The sequence below is a fragment of the Glandiceps talaboti genome, chromosome 11 (genome assembly GCF_964340395.1).
Source record: "Glandiceps talaboti chromosome 11, keGlaTala1.1, whole genome shotgun sequence".
Lineage (NCBI taxonomy): Eukaryota > Metazoa > Hemichordata > Enteropneusta > Spengelidae > Glandiceps > Glandiceps talaboti.
Window position 1 is genome coordinate 16,082,638 of NC_135559.1, and position 16,967 is coordinate 16,099,604.

The 16,967-nt window shown below is 37.0% G+C and overlaps 2 protein-coding genes across 2 annotated transcripts; one reads left to right on the top strand and one right to left on the bottom strand.

The window, feature by feature from the left end:
• Positions 1-199: 199 nt before the first annotated feature.
• On the bottom strand, positions 200-5,658 carry LOC144442494 (transcription initiation factor TFIID subunit 9B-like). The gene is made up of 6 exons (XM_078131854.1): positions 5,523-5,658; positions 4,462-4,598; positions 3,412-3,546; positions 2,497-2,533; positions 1,243-1,407; positions 200-1,122 (listed from the first exon to the last, which is right to left on the bottom strand). Exons 1-6 carry the CDS (start codon positions 5,656-5,658, stop codon positions 896-898), a joined length of 837 nt encoding a protein of 278 aa, XP_077987980.1. The 3' UTR covers positions 200-895.
• A 1,948-nt stretch (positions 5,659-7,606) lies between these two features.
• On the top strand, positions 7,607-8,419 carry LOC144442081 (uncharacterized). Its single transcript, XM_078131352.1, has one exon. It carries the CDS (start codon positions 7,607-7,609, stop codon positions 8,417-8,419), a length of 813 nt encoding a protein of 270 aa, XP_077987478.1.
• The last annotated feature ends 8,548 nt before the right edge of the window (positions 8,420-16,967 follow it).

A 16,967-nucleotide genomic window follows, 5' to 3' on the forward strand; every position in this document is an offset into this window, starting at 1 on the left:
CCACTGAAGTACTTAAGTATTCATAAAAATCTGCTCCTTGTCAAATTTATTTCACATAGTACTCAATGCACAGTCACTTATTCACACACTTCATAGACCAGATAGTGTATTTACTTTGATTGTTGGTAACACAAATCACTCAGGTTGGACAGATAAAAAAGATGATTTTGGAGACTACAAATTATAACTTCAACTTTGCTTTGCTTCATGAAAACTTTTATTTCAGAATATTATAATATACTTGATTGCATAATAAATTTCCATAACTTACATCCTGTGGTACACACAGACAGGGAGAGAGGGTAGTAAAAGTCTTTCTGTCTGTCTATCTTTCTGTCTGTCTCTCTCTGTCTGTCTCTGTGTCTGACTATGCATGTCTATGTATGTATGTATGTATGTATGTATGCATGCATGTCTCTGTCTGTCTGTCAGTCAGTCCGTCCGTCTATCTTTCTGTCTGTCTTGGTGATATAATAGTACATGTAAGTATGACTTGACTTGGGATAGCCATGAACAATACAACATATTCATGATTTTGTGTCATTGCTATGGAGATACTCGTTACTGTCATACTAATTCAAAGGGTCTGGATTACATAAGTTAGGGAGTCCAGTGTAACCATGACATTCCTATGTATATACTTGTCAGCAATAATGCCATAACTAAGTATTCGAACTTGGCTGAGAAAAGGCATCGAGTGTTGCCATGGCATTGCTATGGAGATAACCATTCTTGTCATCATTACTGTCAGAGCCATACAAAAGTGGTGGGATTGTTGGGGAGTCAATCATTGCCATGGCATTACTATGGAGATCCAAGTTCTCCTCACCATAAATGTCATAGTCATACGAAGTGCCTGGATTGTGTATGAGTCGAGTGTTACCATGGAGACACTTCATTTCACATCATCATCTTCATGTTTACGTTTGATTCCGGTGACAACTGTAGTACTAGTTTGGGGTGATGGAGCAGCGGTAGTGCTCGGTATGATTCTCATAGTGAACGGCAGATTAGATGCAGGTTTTGATACTGGGATAGTGATCTGAGTGGTACCTGGTGTAGTAGGTTTGGATACTGGTGCACTGATCACAGATGTTGGTTGTAGCATAGTGTTAGGTGTAGCTGCAATATACAAGACAAATCAGTTAGATATACTCTCATTTTTGTGGCTGTTTAATATCAACCGGTAACACATTCATTACAATAACTACATTTTGTACATGTACTACATGTATTTCTTACCTGGTGTTGATCTGACTGTTGTTGTGATCTGTGGACTGGGTGCAGGTTTGGTTACTACGGTAACACCAACCGGTGTAGAGATCCGCCCACCAGAAACTGACATTGATGTTGATGGTTTTGTAGCTACATTAAGTGTATGAAGTGCTTTATTCAGGGTTGATGTACCTGTATTGCAAAATAACAAAATATAACATTTACTGCTTAACAACATTCTCATAGAAGAGTGATACATTCAAATGATAATTACAGAAAAGGTGTACATAAATACAGCTTACAGACGTGAAAACCTAAGAACTGAGGCAGATGTCTGTACATTAAAAACGGCCTCACTCCAATTTAATATATATGTGAGTGATCATTTCATAGTGTACAATACTGCTAGTTATAGCAGTTAAAAACTAAGAACTGTGAAATGTCTACAAATCTTGTGAATTATGACAGGCAGTTGCTATTAAAGCAGAAGTACATGGTGCATGATAAGAAGTCACTATTTTGTCCTCTAGCGATAATTTTCTTATTTTCATAAAGAGACTTATAAGGTAAGTTTTATCCAAACATCTCAAAAGTCATGACGTTATTCCATATATGTAAACTCAATCTGAGAAGTTCTTGTTGCAATTTTATGATCTATTAGTAGTTATACATATATCGCATTTCCCGATCATGAAATAATTGTAATCTTTATTTATACTGGATAGTTCTAGTATATAAACACTTGTTTCCCAAGAAGTCCATTGATGGCCATCCCTCATGGGTTCAGTGTTAATGAAGTAAGAAACCGGAGTACTTGATGAAAACCTGCGCTGTTCGATAGAGTCAAACTGAACGACACTCTTCTTACGTGGTAAATTTAATCAAACCCTGAATGGATTCGAACCCTGAGCACAGTGATAAGAGGCAAATGGTTTCACCACTCAGACACTGACAATCCTACATACACCTATATTGATGAACATCCAATCATTGCAAACAGTAAAACATTGGGAGTTTTCACAGCTGTGAGAAGGTAAAAATTTACCCAGGTTTTCTAGTCATTTACTATACTTCAAAAATAACATTATACAAAAATGTCAGTCTCGCCTGACTTCCCCTTCGTGTTATCAAAGTTGCCAAACTGACTCTATATATATGAAGGAATCTACAGACACTGACTTACTTACAGTGCACTGATCATGACAGTCTACAAAACTTCACTGAAGTCAGTAAATTTTATGGTTTGTATTTCAAAATTCTGAAGTAACAAAAGTAACTTACCGTGACCAAGATTAAGCCTTGGAATGGTTAATGTTGGCTGTTTGAAACAAAACAAAATGGCACAAACACTGTTAGTGATTCATAGCAGTACAGGACAAATAGCTAAAGTGAGGGGGTTAGACATTTATGGGAGGGGGGGGGGGGGGTTGAACAGTTGGAAAAAAATAAAATGACAAAAAATTTAGAGGTTCAAAAGTGCTGGATGGGGAAGGGTTGGGGCAGTTGGGGAGGGGTTGGAGAAGTTAAAAACTTGTACCAGTTTTTTCAGGAAAGCATGAAGTGAGGTTGTTACCCTCCCAATATGAGGATACATACAGAATACACTCTAGTTAAACACAGTTACTCTGAGTCTATATATACGGTTTACTTCCATTCAATTCTAAGGATAATGTCGGTTATACCACACACAAACCAACAAAAAATACGGATTATATACTCTGGTCGTTCAACATCACAACAATGCGTGTCTATGTCACGACAACGCGTGTCTACATCACTAGTTCTGCATCACTGGTTCTGGAAAATACTCTTGATCTAAGGGTGACGAATAGTGACAAAAGCCCCTTAGGTAACTCATATTTTCCTTGGCTGAACAATTATTGGGGAATAATATCTAATTACCAAAAAATTTAGGTGTTTCTTCATTCCACATGTAATTTTCAATGGTAATGTATGTATATAAGAATGATGGCACAAAGCTTTTATGGTTACAATGGTATTTAGGTAAATTTGGATACTAGGTTATTTGAAACAACCTCTAAAATCAGATCAGCGTTTAATCCATGTAATGTGTTGAGTCGTCACTCAAAAATAGTGAACACTTAATGCAGTTTTTTTTTTAAAACGTAATCCTCTATCACCATAGTTACACTGCAGGAGTGGTATGACTACGACCATACAACAAATTAGACATACCTTTTTATGAATATTCTTTAACTTATAATTGACGGCAGATAAACAGTATCTATCAGGAGGAAGTCTTGGTCCATTGTGTGGTTTGATTAACGGTAATGGTGTACCATTCTTTTGTCTGGCTATCTCCATTAGAAGCTGTCAAATAAGATATAGGGATGTGACTAACTTTACAAGTAACAGGTAAGAAGTAGGTGATAATACTAGACTGCAAGATACGTCGTATATAGAAATGCTTGCAGAATATTCAAAGTGTAGAGTTTCATATTGCGGTTAGAAAAAGTAAATGAAAAGCACATATTAAGAAATGGGGACAGTTTTCAAAATTGATAACTTAAAAAAGTTTTCAATTTCAAAATGTAAACAATTTCCATCTATGAAAAGAGTTGTATTTTTTTAATCAACCCATTCAAAAACGTTATTAAATACAAAAAAAAAATAAAACAAAGATACTGGTACATTATATCACTCCAATTCACCTGGTCTATCCTAGAATAGGTTGATTGATGTGTGAGGGCACAAAGTCAAGTCAAGGCGTACCTTACAGACTTGTAGTGGTAATACCTACTGTCTGAAAATTGATATACTAGTATAGTGTTCAAGCATTCCATATTTATGAGGCTAGCTCCATGAGACAAATGCGACATGGCCACTAAATAGTAATAAGGGCTGCCATTACATGTCAACAACAGATGGCCAATAATTTGCATTTTGGATTTCTTGTCAATTGCGTATAATATAAGTGCTGTAAAATCGTAAAATGACTCTCTACAACCCAAAAATGTCTTTATTTTCTGGAGTCGTGTTCCTCTTTCACTCAATCCCAGGTTTTTTTACATGAGTGGTATCTCAGTGGAGCTAAGATTACAAATTGGCTCATTCTCTTGGCTGGGTGAAAATTTTTCTATACCCCTGACACACAACAAAACTGGGATTTTTTTCATATCCAAATTTTAAGCCTTCTCCAACAAATTACTTATACATGCACATACATTATGTACAAGTACACATACATATACATATACATTAGAGAGATTCATGTAGCGTACTTACGTCTCTAGGGGGCGCTGATGTAAATGACCGATCCATTTGATGTTGAATAGATAACTTAACATCATCAGCATCTATAGATTGTTTACCACTATGATGTGAATACACTTTGGCATCATCTAATATATTGGTCACATATCCTATGAAGCAAAGGGTACAAAGTAATCTTAAATTACACATAATCTCAAAAATGTACTTCAAGGTATACATACATTTCAATTTTGTATTATTTTAGTCAAACAACCCAGAAGTCGATCTGGTATTACTGGGTGTGGGGTACTACAAGTCACAGGTACTTGAATCAATCTGTATGATTTAAAAAAAAAATGTGTATATAGTAAATAAGACTTATTTACTATATATACATATTTTTTTTTTAACCATACAGATTGATTCGAGTACCTGTGCTACAATTCATCACAGGCAGGTACATTGTAAGCCAGGGTAAACAACAGTTCTACTGTCGACAGTTATTTTCATATTTCATGTCACTCATGTGACAAAATAATTTCTTTCATTGTAAAAGTTTGTCATCCATGGTATTACACTGTATACACATACAATACAGCTATCTGCATGTAGTTTCTTCTTCATTTACATTTGGACTCTGTGGAATAATTAGCACTTGAGAGTTTTGGTAAGAATGTAGAATATTGGACTGTACAAAGGGTACACCAGTTCTGCTTGTTGGGGATTACTTAGCTGTGGATATATACGCTACGGGGTTTCTAAACGTCTCCTCGACGAGATTCTGAAAATGTCAGAAACGAGTCCCGACTTACTCCGTCTCTGCAAGCAGGACCAGGGATACACATATAATGTATTCGCGCGCTTGGGAAGTTAGGGCAATGTCGAACGGTAGAAACACATATGAATTCAAGTTAAAATGGAGTTAGGATGAGCGATAGGAACGTGGTTAGACTTAGTATACCATAACTCCGGGTTGTATCTTCTGCAGTGTATCTGGAGTTTTATGGTGGGGACAATGCTAAAAAAATATCCAATGTTCGTTGCGATTTCACAGTATTTTCGTATTGAAGATACAACTAAAATATGCAACTTACGATATGTAAATTCCAGCATTTGATTGACCACCCTTGGTTCATACTCTGTGACACCCATATCTTTCAAAATAGCAGCCATAACCTGGGCATCCCTCGGAGAGCTTTTCGCTGTTTGCGGTGTTGTTGGTGCCGCCATCTTTAATGCAGTGCGCCCTCTATGGATCCTGACATTCTGAATGAGGCCACTGCACTAACCATGTTTTCTTTGAATCCATTGAAAATCACGTCCAGAATTAGTTTTTCCTTTTCTATAAGCACGGTAAATGGAAAAGTAAAGTTGGTTTGTTTTTTTTACTCTTTTGTTGAAAAAATGCGCTAAAAATCTTTTATCGCATGGTGGCACTGGAGAGAAAGAAAAACGCCGCGCCTTTCTAGAATATAATGCAATGTTTTCAACACTGGAATAAAATCTGACATGTTTATTTTAACACATACATATGGGCTACACGAACCTGTGAAAACTGAGGTTTGACAAGCGTTATCGAGATTTCCCCATATCTCAAATAGTAAGACTTGACAGAGGCCAATACAGATATATGACCGCCTCTCTAGGTCATTCCCCGTTCCACAGTCACTTGTGAACTCATATTCTAGTCCAGGATGATGATATTCGAGTCTAGGATGATCATAATGCATTAAAAACTCTCTTATCCGAAAGAGTGACCAGTAACGGTATTTTTTGAATATCGTAAATACATGTAACAACGTATTATTTTGTATTATGGTCATCATAGACTAGAATATCACCATCCCTGGAATGCAATACGAGTCTACAAGTGACTGTGTCCCAATCTCACTATTACTGGTACCGTCGTGGGAAATTATCCGAGTTCTCTTTGAATAGGTAAGTTGCATTAGGCCTAATTTATAGTTATTCAATCTTGGACTCCACGTTTCGACAAAAGCCAATCTGAAATGTGTAGGGTAGACCTGATCCTGGGGTCGATGCCAGTCGAAGTGTTTGAGAAACCAGGTCTGTTAGTTCCATTTTTTTTTAAGATTATGGGGTTTACACTACGCATGACCATTTCAACTTCTGTCTTTGATCATCCGAAAAGACACATATTAGACACTCTAGTTATAAGCGTTTTCCACTTGAAATCCCACAGAACATAACTTTCTTGGTTGTGGTGCATGTGACAGATCTTGAAAGAGCTGTTTAAATTAAGCAAACAAAACAAAATAAAACAAAACAAAACAAAACAAAACAAAACAAATTGGATTTCAGTCTCATACATGTATTACATAATAGCAGGGTAGTTAGACTACTAAAAGGGGCGTTGGTAAATCATGAACTGGTCGAAGTCCACACGTTAACCCTTACAGCTTCAAACAAGAGCTTCTTAAACATTGACAGATTTGATCAAGAACAAAGACGAAGAAATATGTATAATACAATCAGTCGAAAATAACTTGTTTGAAATTGCTTCGTTATTTCAAGTCACCTCCTCAATTGATAGTACATAGTTAGCAACAATTCATCTGTAGCCAGTATTTCTAATCCTTATTTTACTGATATCATAAACTATTCAATGATCGGATGAATACACTTTAATAGTAGACACATGTTGACAGCACAAACGGGGTAACTTTTGACCGTTCACTCTTGGGTCATGATACATTTCATACACTCCCAGATAACTTCAAACACAAAGCAAGCAATTACAGTATTATAGAGAATAGTTGAGGGGTAGCAACAGGCAAGTAACCATACTGTTTCTCATTAAGAAAACAAACCAGAAGAGTTGTTTAGACTGTGAGTTTAACGCGTGCTGTATGTGGTGTAGACTGTAAGATACGTCGTGACGTTTCGCCCTCACCGGCCTCCTCTCACACGTGTTAGGGGTTGGCCGATGTTTGAGGGCGCCCCGTCACGGCGTACCTTACAGACTATATGTGGTGTTCCTCTTATGTTTGTGTGAAGATCACGAAATGTGACTATTTTAGCTGATATAAATTGTTTCATACGTGAAATTCCAAAGCAATCCCGTTTTCCCTGCAATAACTTGCTATAGACACATCCACTGAAATGCGAGATCTGATAATGTGTTAAAACTTTTATTTTTAGATACTAAGTATACAATATGCAGAGATCACTTGACCCTTTACCACGCGTCATCGTCTGGGCTCAGCCTCGTTCACGATCTACAGTCTTTGAGTTGTCTATGGCTTCAGTTCCTACTTTCCAAGTGTACCACGAGGTTTACGCTGTCGCGTCCCTGTTTGGTGAAGATCGAAAGGTGTCACAAGACTTATCATTTTTACCAGAATTACCTGGCCACAGCTATTCAGAGGTAATTAATCGTCTACAAGCTGATTATCCCGGGAAAACGGCAGTGTTCGCCAAAGATTTCGCATGTTATTTGCGTGACATCAACGATCTCCCAGCGGGATATATTCACACCTTCCTCATCCAGAATCCTAAAAAGTCAGCTCTCTCAATGTACCGACTTTCAAGGAAGCTTTACGGTGAGCAGGTGCCTTATGATGAGCTCTTAAAACAGGTTCTAAAACTACTTGACACAAAGCCAACCTGGGAAGTGTTTAGACATGTAACACAGGTATTAAAACAAGAGGTTGTCATTATAGCATCTGATGACTTGGCGAAGTCACCACGTGAAGTTATTCAGAAATATTGCATTGAGACGGGCCTACCTTTTCATGAATCAATGCTAAACTGGAAACCTGGAAATACAGCTGGTTGGGTTCAACCACAACGAGAACCTCCACTCGTGAACTACTACTCAGCTGCGCTGTCAAGCTCATGTTTCTTTCCTCCTAGCAAGAGCTCTCCCGTGACACCAGATGAAGAAGACATCCCAACTGAGTTGCTGGACATGATCAAGGCTAATCAAACCATATACGATGAACTGTACAAACAGAGACTCACCGTATAAAGTTGTGCTTGCATTACTGCTGTGAACAACCACTGTATATCATTCAGTGTGTTTATTAGAAGCTGGGAGCTACAGAAAATGCACTCCTGCTGAAGTCATTTGTAACGTTATTCTGTAGTCATGCACATAGCACATAAACACAAGTCAAATATATTAAACACCTAATCAACAAAGAAAATTGCGCAAACAACATAAACACTTAGATAATTCTAACATTTAAACAAGAAATCTTGGCATGAAATACAGAGAGTATACAAGAATATATTTCAAAAGCTAATTTGAAATTCTTACCTGCTGGAAATCATTGAAGATCTTGCTTTCTCTCCTCCTACGATAAGAACATCTTAAACTTAAAGTTGAAGACAATATTTAAATACCTTTTGATTTACAAGCAAAAAAATAATGCATTTGAGCTTGGTATCTTGGTATATTTAGTAAGTAACTGGCCAAAAATATCATTTGCACACTATCATCATTAGCCTCCCTGTAGACTTGAAGGACTAATTAATGCTGCTACACTATTTCTGCTATCCTAACTGTAGCCTCACTGTAGACTTGAAGGACTAATGCTAGTACTACTACACTATTTCCGCTATCCTAATTGTAGCCTACCTGTAGACTTGAAGGACTAACACTACTACACTATATCCGCTATCCTAACTGTAGCCTACCTGTAGACCTGAAGGACTAACACTACTACACTATATCCGCTATCCTAACTGTAGCCTACCTGTAGACCTGAAGGACTATCGGATTCGCTACTACACTATTTCAGCTATCCTAAATGTAGCCTACCCGTAGACTTGAAGGACTAACACTACTGCACTATTTCAGCTATCCAAACTGTAGCCTCGCTGTAGACTTGAAGGACTATCGCTACTCCTACACTATTCTGCTATCCTAACTGTAGCCTACCTATAGACTTGAAGGACTATCGCCACTACGTATACTACACTATTCTGCTATCCTAACTGTAGCCTACCTATAGACTTGAAGGACTAAGGCTACTACACTATTTCAGCTATCCTAACTGTAGTCTATCTGTAGACTTGAAGGACTATCGCTACTACTACACTATTCTGCTATCCTAATTGTAGTTTAGCTGTAGACTTGAAGGACTATCGCTACTACACTATTTCCGCTATCCTAACTGACATTTTGATTTTTTTTCAATTTTCGCTCTTCCTTCTTTTCTAATTTACCGTTCCAAAGTAACGATATTTTACTGACTGGAACTATGAACAATAGCTGGAAACGAGAAAGGAGAAATCATATATGGTTACAGATAAAGCTGCTAATTAATACACTTAAATTTGCATTTATTTTACTTAGTAATGAGGCATAACAATTTTTTTCATAACGTCTGAAGTTCGATGTCCTTTACACTCTTAATGCCGCCAAAAATGATGCTTTTGCCCCCTTAATGTCGCCGAAAATTCAACAAAATAAACATTAATATACTAGTACATACCCAGCATCCATCTACTTTACATAAATTGTCAACTTCATTCCGATATCTCCAGACAGTATATGATGCACTCAATGTCCATGATTAATGTATCCATCAGAGTATCCATCGTATCTTTATTTGTGTTTTCTGTAAGGACAAGTGAAAAATAATGATGATGATGATGATGATGATGATGATGATGATGATGATGATGATGATGATGTTGTTGTTGTTGTTGTTGTTGTTGATGACGACGACGATGATGCACGCGCGTGCGTGCTTGTGTTTCTGTGTTAATTATTTGTGTGTGTGTGTGTGTGTGTGTGTGTGTGTGTGTGTGTGTGTGTGTGTGTGTGTGTGTGTGTGTGGTAAAATAACATGGCCCCTTCCATTATACTAAATTTATTGTATTCTACAAGACGTGAGAATCGTGATCAGAGCTGGGTGTACCTTTGATACATTGGACCCGAGCATGTACGAAGAGAATTCTCGTACGTAAAATATTGCGATGAGGACTGGTTGCCGAGATCCATAAATATGTCAAAGGTCCTAGGTCCACTATTTGCACACTACACTGGCCCTATTTTATGTTTGATGACTAAGACAGGGGTAAGATGTAATGACATATACAGACATCGTTATAGTTGAATCGGTCATCAGCAGAACTCTCGAGTTCAGAGCCGAAGCACAACACTGCGGATACCACGTCTCTCCTACCAACCTCGGCTACCGACATTACAATATACTTTAACACGTACTCCAAACTAAACGAGTGATTTAAAATGACAACTTCAACGGCTGCAATTAGCGTCTGTCCCATCGAAACTTTTCGGAAGCAGCCTCCAGACGTTTTTGAGCCGGCATACGGAATAATACGGCATGACTCCAGCAAAGTGACGGTGTTGGTGGATGAAAAAATGGAATTCCCTGGTTTGGGAAAGTAAGTTAAAATATCATAATATGCATAGCTAACGTTCACCTTTCCTATTTAATCACAGCGGTGGCTGATTATAATTAGTTTGCTAGTTGCTAGGACAACGTATCAACAGTACCAAACCTTAAATACATTCTGACCATGTTATCACTATAACTATATAGTATTTGCACTCGTCCACTGATATGAAGTGATGAATTGACTATTTAGCTCCGGGTCCGATGGTCAGACTTGGCTTATGTATACAGTCACATACTGTCACGGTGATAGGCCGATAAAATGCTGTTTGGAAATGTAGAGTGAAAAATCTAGACATCTAAATATTTTGCAGATGCATTCGTAATAATTGCAATAGACGTTTAAAAAGTGGAAATGTTTTGTTTGTTTGTTTGTTTGTTTGTTTGTTTTCTCCCGGGTTTGCATTTGTGCTTTGTAATGTGATTTATGACAATTCCTATCAGTTGTTTAGTTATTAATATGGTGTCAAACGACACATTTATGATTTTATATATGATTAATATTGGCCTAAAATTAAACAAACACAACGCATTATAAACTTTGACTAACTGGCAGTCATTATTGACCCACAACACAGTCAATAAATGGCATATGTACCCTATTCTGCCGAGGGTGGGGACGATAAATGACATACGTGTACCTTCTCCTGTACAGAGGGTAGGGGCGATACATGGCATGTGTGTACCCTATTCTTTATATAGGGTGGGGTGGGGGTGGGGGAGCATGAGCTTGGTTTACGTACATATTTTATTGGGATAAGGCTTACTGCATATTTAAAACACCCGCTAGTATTCTTTCTAAATGACTCAAACTTGATTCGATGATATAATTGGTATACGTCTACAAAACATCGACGATACTTTAGCTTGAGAGACGCCATAACCACTTACCAGTTACTATGCTGACGACATCAGAACACGTTATTTAATGCCATCCCAAGGCATACATATCTATGCATTTTTTGTCTTTTTTGATTTGTTAAATCAATGTCTCTGATCTGAGAAGGCATGATTTTTAATTTAAATTAAATACACAAAATAATAACAAAATAATAATTATAACATTATACAAGAATATTTTATAATCAAGGATTGGTGTATGTATTTTTTTTGTAAAACCTCACGAGTAATAAACTCTAAGACTTTTACAGTCATACTTTTAACAACAATATCCACGCATTACTATAAACGTCTGGTCATTTTTATTTGGGGCTGACTATTCTTCTTTCAGTTACATCCGTTTGTGGTCTAAGGAAGACGCCGTGGCACTTGAACAAGATTTGTTGAACAAACCACTGTTCCTCGTTGTTGAATGCACTGCTGATAATAACGTAGCTAAAGTGCGTGTGAAGAAACATGAAAAACGTTCAGGTAAAGTGTACAGATGATACTCGCTATCGAACGAATGTGAAAACTGTAACTCGAAAATGAAATCAGTTACATTTGGTGTTTTGTAATTGAATTGACAGTGACTGACTGATTGCTGGCTGGTTGTCTGTCTGTCTGTCTGTCCAGCTGTCTGGCTGGTGGGGTGTGGGGTGGCAAGTGAGTGAGTGAGTGAGTGAGTGTACAAATGAGCGTGTTGATATTTGATTAATGAAAACAATAATATCGTAGAAGTTAAATCAGTCATGTTTTAGCACAAGCTTTCTAAATCGGGGGTGGTGGGGTACAATTCCCATAGACGACCACATAAGGTATGAGAAGTGGACCTGTCCGGTATACTTCACTATTTCATCATACGAACTGTTGTATATACATGTATCGTAGACCCGCATAGTATCTGATGGATTTTGCTGGTACGTATACGAGAGAGGGCGGGGAGTGTTATGTGGTATGTCAAAAGTTAAGGTTGGAGATCTCAGTGGAGCCCTTCCGCCGTATCATTTTATACAGCGTCGCCCCCGTAAAAAAATACCAAACTGAAGATAATTAATCCTTCGCGTCGCCCGAAAAATAAATATTCTCAAGTATAAATGTGATATATTAATATAAAAACAAGGAACATTTCACTGAAATTTCCGTTTTATCATTTTTTAGATAAATATGCTGTAATCATTCACTCCAGTCATCCCCGGATGAAGCAACAACTTCAAGACATTCTGAAGATGATAAAAGATTACGTGAAGAGGGGAAAACGATTTACTATAAATGTATGTATGTAATTTACATATACCCATGAGGCTAGAATGGCTAGAAGTTGACCTGACCTGTTTTTACAATGTAACAGCATGACTTGATCTTTTTATTTAAAAAGTCATTATTTGATAACCATTCAAGTTCGCAAAGAATCTTGGAATGGTTTGTTTCAATCTTTAAGAAACATTGTGAAAAAAAAAAATCATTTAATCTTATTGTCCATTAATTTGTGTTTTATTTTGTTTTGTTTGTTTTTTTGTTTGTTTTTTGTTTTGTTTGTTTGTTTGTTTGTTTGTTTGTTTGTTTGTTTGTTTGTTTGTTATATTTTAATGAAATTCATCTATACTTTAAAATGTAACAAAATACTTACTGAATACATGATAGAATCTTTGAGATGCGATATAGTTGAAAATCATAATCTGTCTGGTACCAATTTCTTCGTTTTAATGAAGACATGGTTTAGGCTACGTCTTTGTCTTGACAAAGTTGTCCATATTGTTCATCAACAGATTTCAGTGAATGAGACTCTTGCTGTGTGGTATAAACGGCATAAAGACTTGGACGGGTACGAGACGAACTGTAAACACGGTTCGTTTACTATTACCAACACAGATAGCAATTCAGAAGCTTGCCGTTCAAAACCACTGTTGTATTGCCTGTGTTTTCCTTTCGTTTGTGTAAGTATAAAATATGTTTTAGTTTACTTATCAAAATATATATGGTCCTTGATATTGAGACCTCTCTCTCTCTCTCTCTCTCTCTCTCTCTCTCTCTCTCTCTCTCTCTCTCTCTCTCTCTCTCTCTCTCTCTCTCTCTCTCTCTCTCTCTCTCTATCAGTACTTGATAAATGTACATCAATTTCTAAATAGTGCGTTAGAGCTGTTGAGATTCGCTACCACATAGCTCTTGCTAAATTTCACTCAAAGATTATCTGTGACCGCTAACCTTCGTCATGTCGTTATCATTGCCATTGTAATATTCTGACATGATTTGGCAAAAATTCAATCCCCATCTTTCATCACGCTATCTCTTATCCTTTCGTCTATTATCATTATCGTTAACATCATTGAAAAAAGTTTAATTATGATTTGGCGGCCGAAATTGCTGATATCGCACTTTGATTTTGACCCAAACGGACCTGTCTAGAGGAGCGATGAGTACCACGGCTCAGATGTCTCTGATGACGGAACAACGTTGCGGAGTTGCGAAGTCGCTCCAGTAGACAGGCTAGGGCTAATTTGATAAAGACTTTTATTGTGATGTTTGATAGGATATCAATACCAACTCACGACAAATGAGTTAGCTTTACATTAGAGTGATAAACTCTATCACATAGATTGAGGCTGACACGACATTTGAAATTTACTGATCACTAAAGTGTGTTACCTAGTACTAATAGATGCCTGGAGGAATTCATCACCAGGAACTAGTGTGGTATGATATGCCTATATGGTCAGATCTAAATTTGATCAAACTCAAATGTACATATAATTACTTGCATTATTAGTTACACACTATTTATATAATGAATCTTAAGTAAGGACTTGTTTTGTCATTTGACATAGTCCAATTGCAGAAGGAGAAAGTCTTGACTCGATTCTAACAATGTCGCACTTCCTACTCCAGAAAATGTCACGATCGAGTTTTGACTCACTTTGTCTGCTAACAGGACGACACAGTACGGTGGCTTACTTTATTACGTTATATTATATTGTTATTATCAACAGTGTTACCGATCCTGTAGCCACAATGAAAGTAACGTCAATATTGATGCATTTGATATCAACTACTCAGAGTCCACATTACAGTTGACAGCACAGAAGTTACAAGTAGATAGCAAGTAGGTTTATCACTGTGTGTGTGTGTGTGTGTGTGTGTGTATGTATGTGTGTATGTATGTATGTATGTATGTATGTATGTATGTATGCATGTACTATGTGTGTGTGTGTGTGTGTGTGTGTGTGTGTGTGTGTGTGTTTGCCTGCCTACCTGCCCGTCTGTCTATATAGTATGTTTTATGAAAACTTTGTTTGTTTGTTTGTTTCAACAACTTAAAAAGGGTGGGGAAAGCGGAAGTATACATTTTAAATTATTAGTGGCAGATAAATTGATGACAGTCAATGGTGATTTAATTTGTAATTCATTTTTTTTTTCAGTAAACTCCTCAATCGCCTTCTCAATATTCATTCGAATCAGTCACCATTCATGTTCCTTATTATGTACTATCATTTACATAGGAAAAACTCTGTCCAAGACGATGTCAACAAAAACCAACCCAAGACAGTCATAGCGGCACCAGATAGTGACGGGCAGACATCGACTTCACTGTATCCAACCGTGGAAAAACTACCCGAACAACCCCAACCAGCAAGTGGAGTCGGTATTTACCCTACAGTAGATATGCCAACGGCTGTGGAGTGAATATACAGTACTCAAACGAAAATGAACCCCCGTTTTCATGTGAAACTAGATATTTACATTTGTGAATTTAGCTGTTCAGTTTCTAATCTAGTAATCATTTCTGACGTTCCAAAGATCTTCAGAATCAAAAGCCAACGAATAGCATCTAGCTAGACTCTACATATAGCAATCTGCAATATTTACCCAACACTGTACTTCAACTTCGCCGTCCAGAGTTTAATTTAGTTTTACTTCGTTATATACATATGTATGTTGTTTTTACCACTGATTGTGTTGTGTCCAGTTTTTATTTCATTTGAAGGCAAAGAATCTACACTCCATAATTATGAGTGTATTTTATTAGATAATTTTTGTCGCACCTCAAGCTTATAATATTCATATGATATATAAAAAAAAAACTCTAAACAAGTAACCCGTATGTGTGGTTCGAATCAGTATGTATAGACTCAAGTCGACGTTGCCTTCTTAACATATAAAGTGTATGTGTGAGTCAGAAATGACTCTTTTACCGTCATGTTCTTTTGTCTAAACAGCGATATTTACATCTTCTACACTTCAGCCTGTGATGAACTATCCCTTTTAGTACTCTGAAATTTATACTAATAACAAGAGAATCGCAGGCTTGTACATATAATATCTAGATATTGTGGTAGTTGTATTTTAAGGTAACAAATACTTACTAGCCCGAGGAGTCATTCATATATGTTCAACTATTTATAGTGTCTGCTTACTCCTACGAGGCATGCAATGGGTGCCCAACCGTCATGGCAAGGGCCTGCTCCGAACTATGATGGTACAAATTTATATACTCGATGTCTCTGGGCAATCGCGCGTGTTTAACTTATAATATTATGGGAAAATCATAAATTGCGTGACAGTATATTGCTTATGGTAACGCGCGCACACACACACACACATACATATATACGTCCTGTTTACATACATACATACATACATACATACATAACATACATACATAGTTAATTAATTTATTCACTGTACTAGTTAATATAGATACACAAAACACAAGGCAATGGTACCGCTAACATAAGTTTGACACACTAAAACAAGCGACCTCTCGGTCAGAATAGCTCCGCTGTTTTTTTTTTATTTTTTATTTTATTTTGGTAACATGTAGAAGTGGTTCAGTTCTTCAGCTCTTCACTATGCAGTTTTGTTTTAGCGATGTAATAAAGTGGTTAATGATTTCATATGATGTCTCACTATAAAACACATTTCACACACAGAAAGTTGGTAAAATATCGTACTTAATCTTAATGATGAATGAAGTAAACTAGGGATCTAAAATAATTTTGAGGCAATTCGAATTTCAATTTTCTAACAAATTTGCCAAAAACACCCTCCATAATTGTCAACAACATTCAACTTGTAGTAGACATAACATCGTCTGATATTTTAATTTAATAGTCTTTGGATCTGCTTGCAGGTGGTACACATATTTCGTTAGTCCTGCTTTCATACGGAACAAGTCGCCCCTTCGGTGTTGAAGTTCGTGTCAGCAAGCTGGACTAAATTTAGTCGAGTGTTCAAAGCCCAATGTGACATGGCAAGATACGTCGTGTAAAT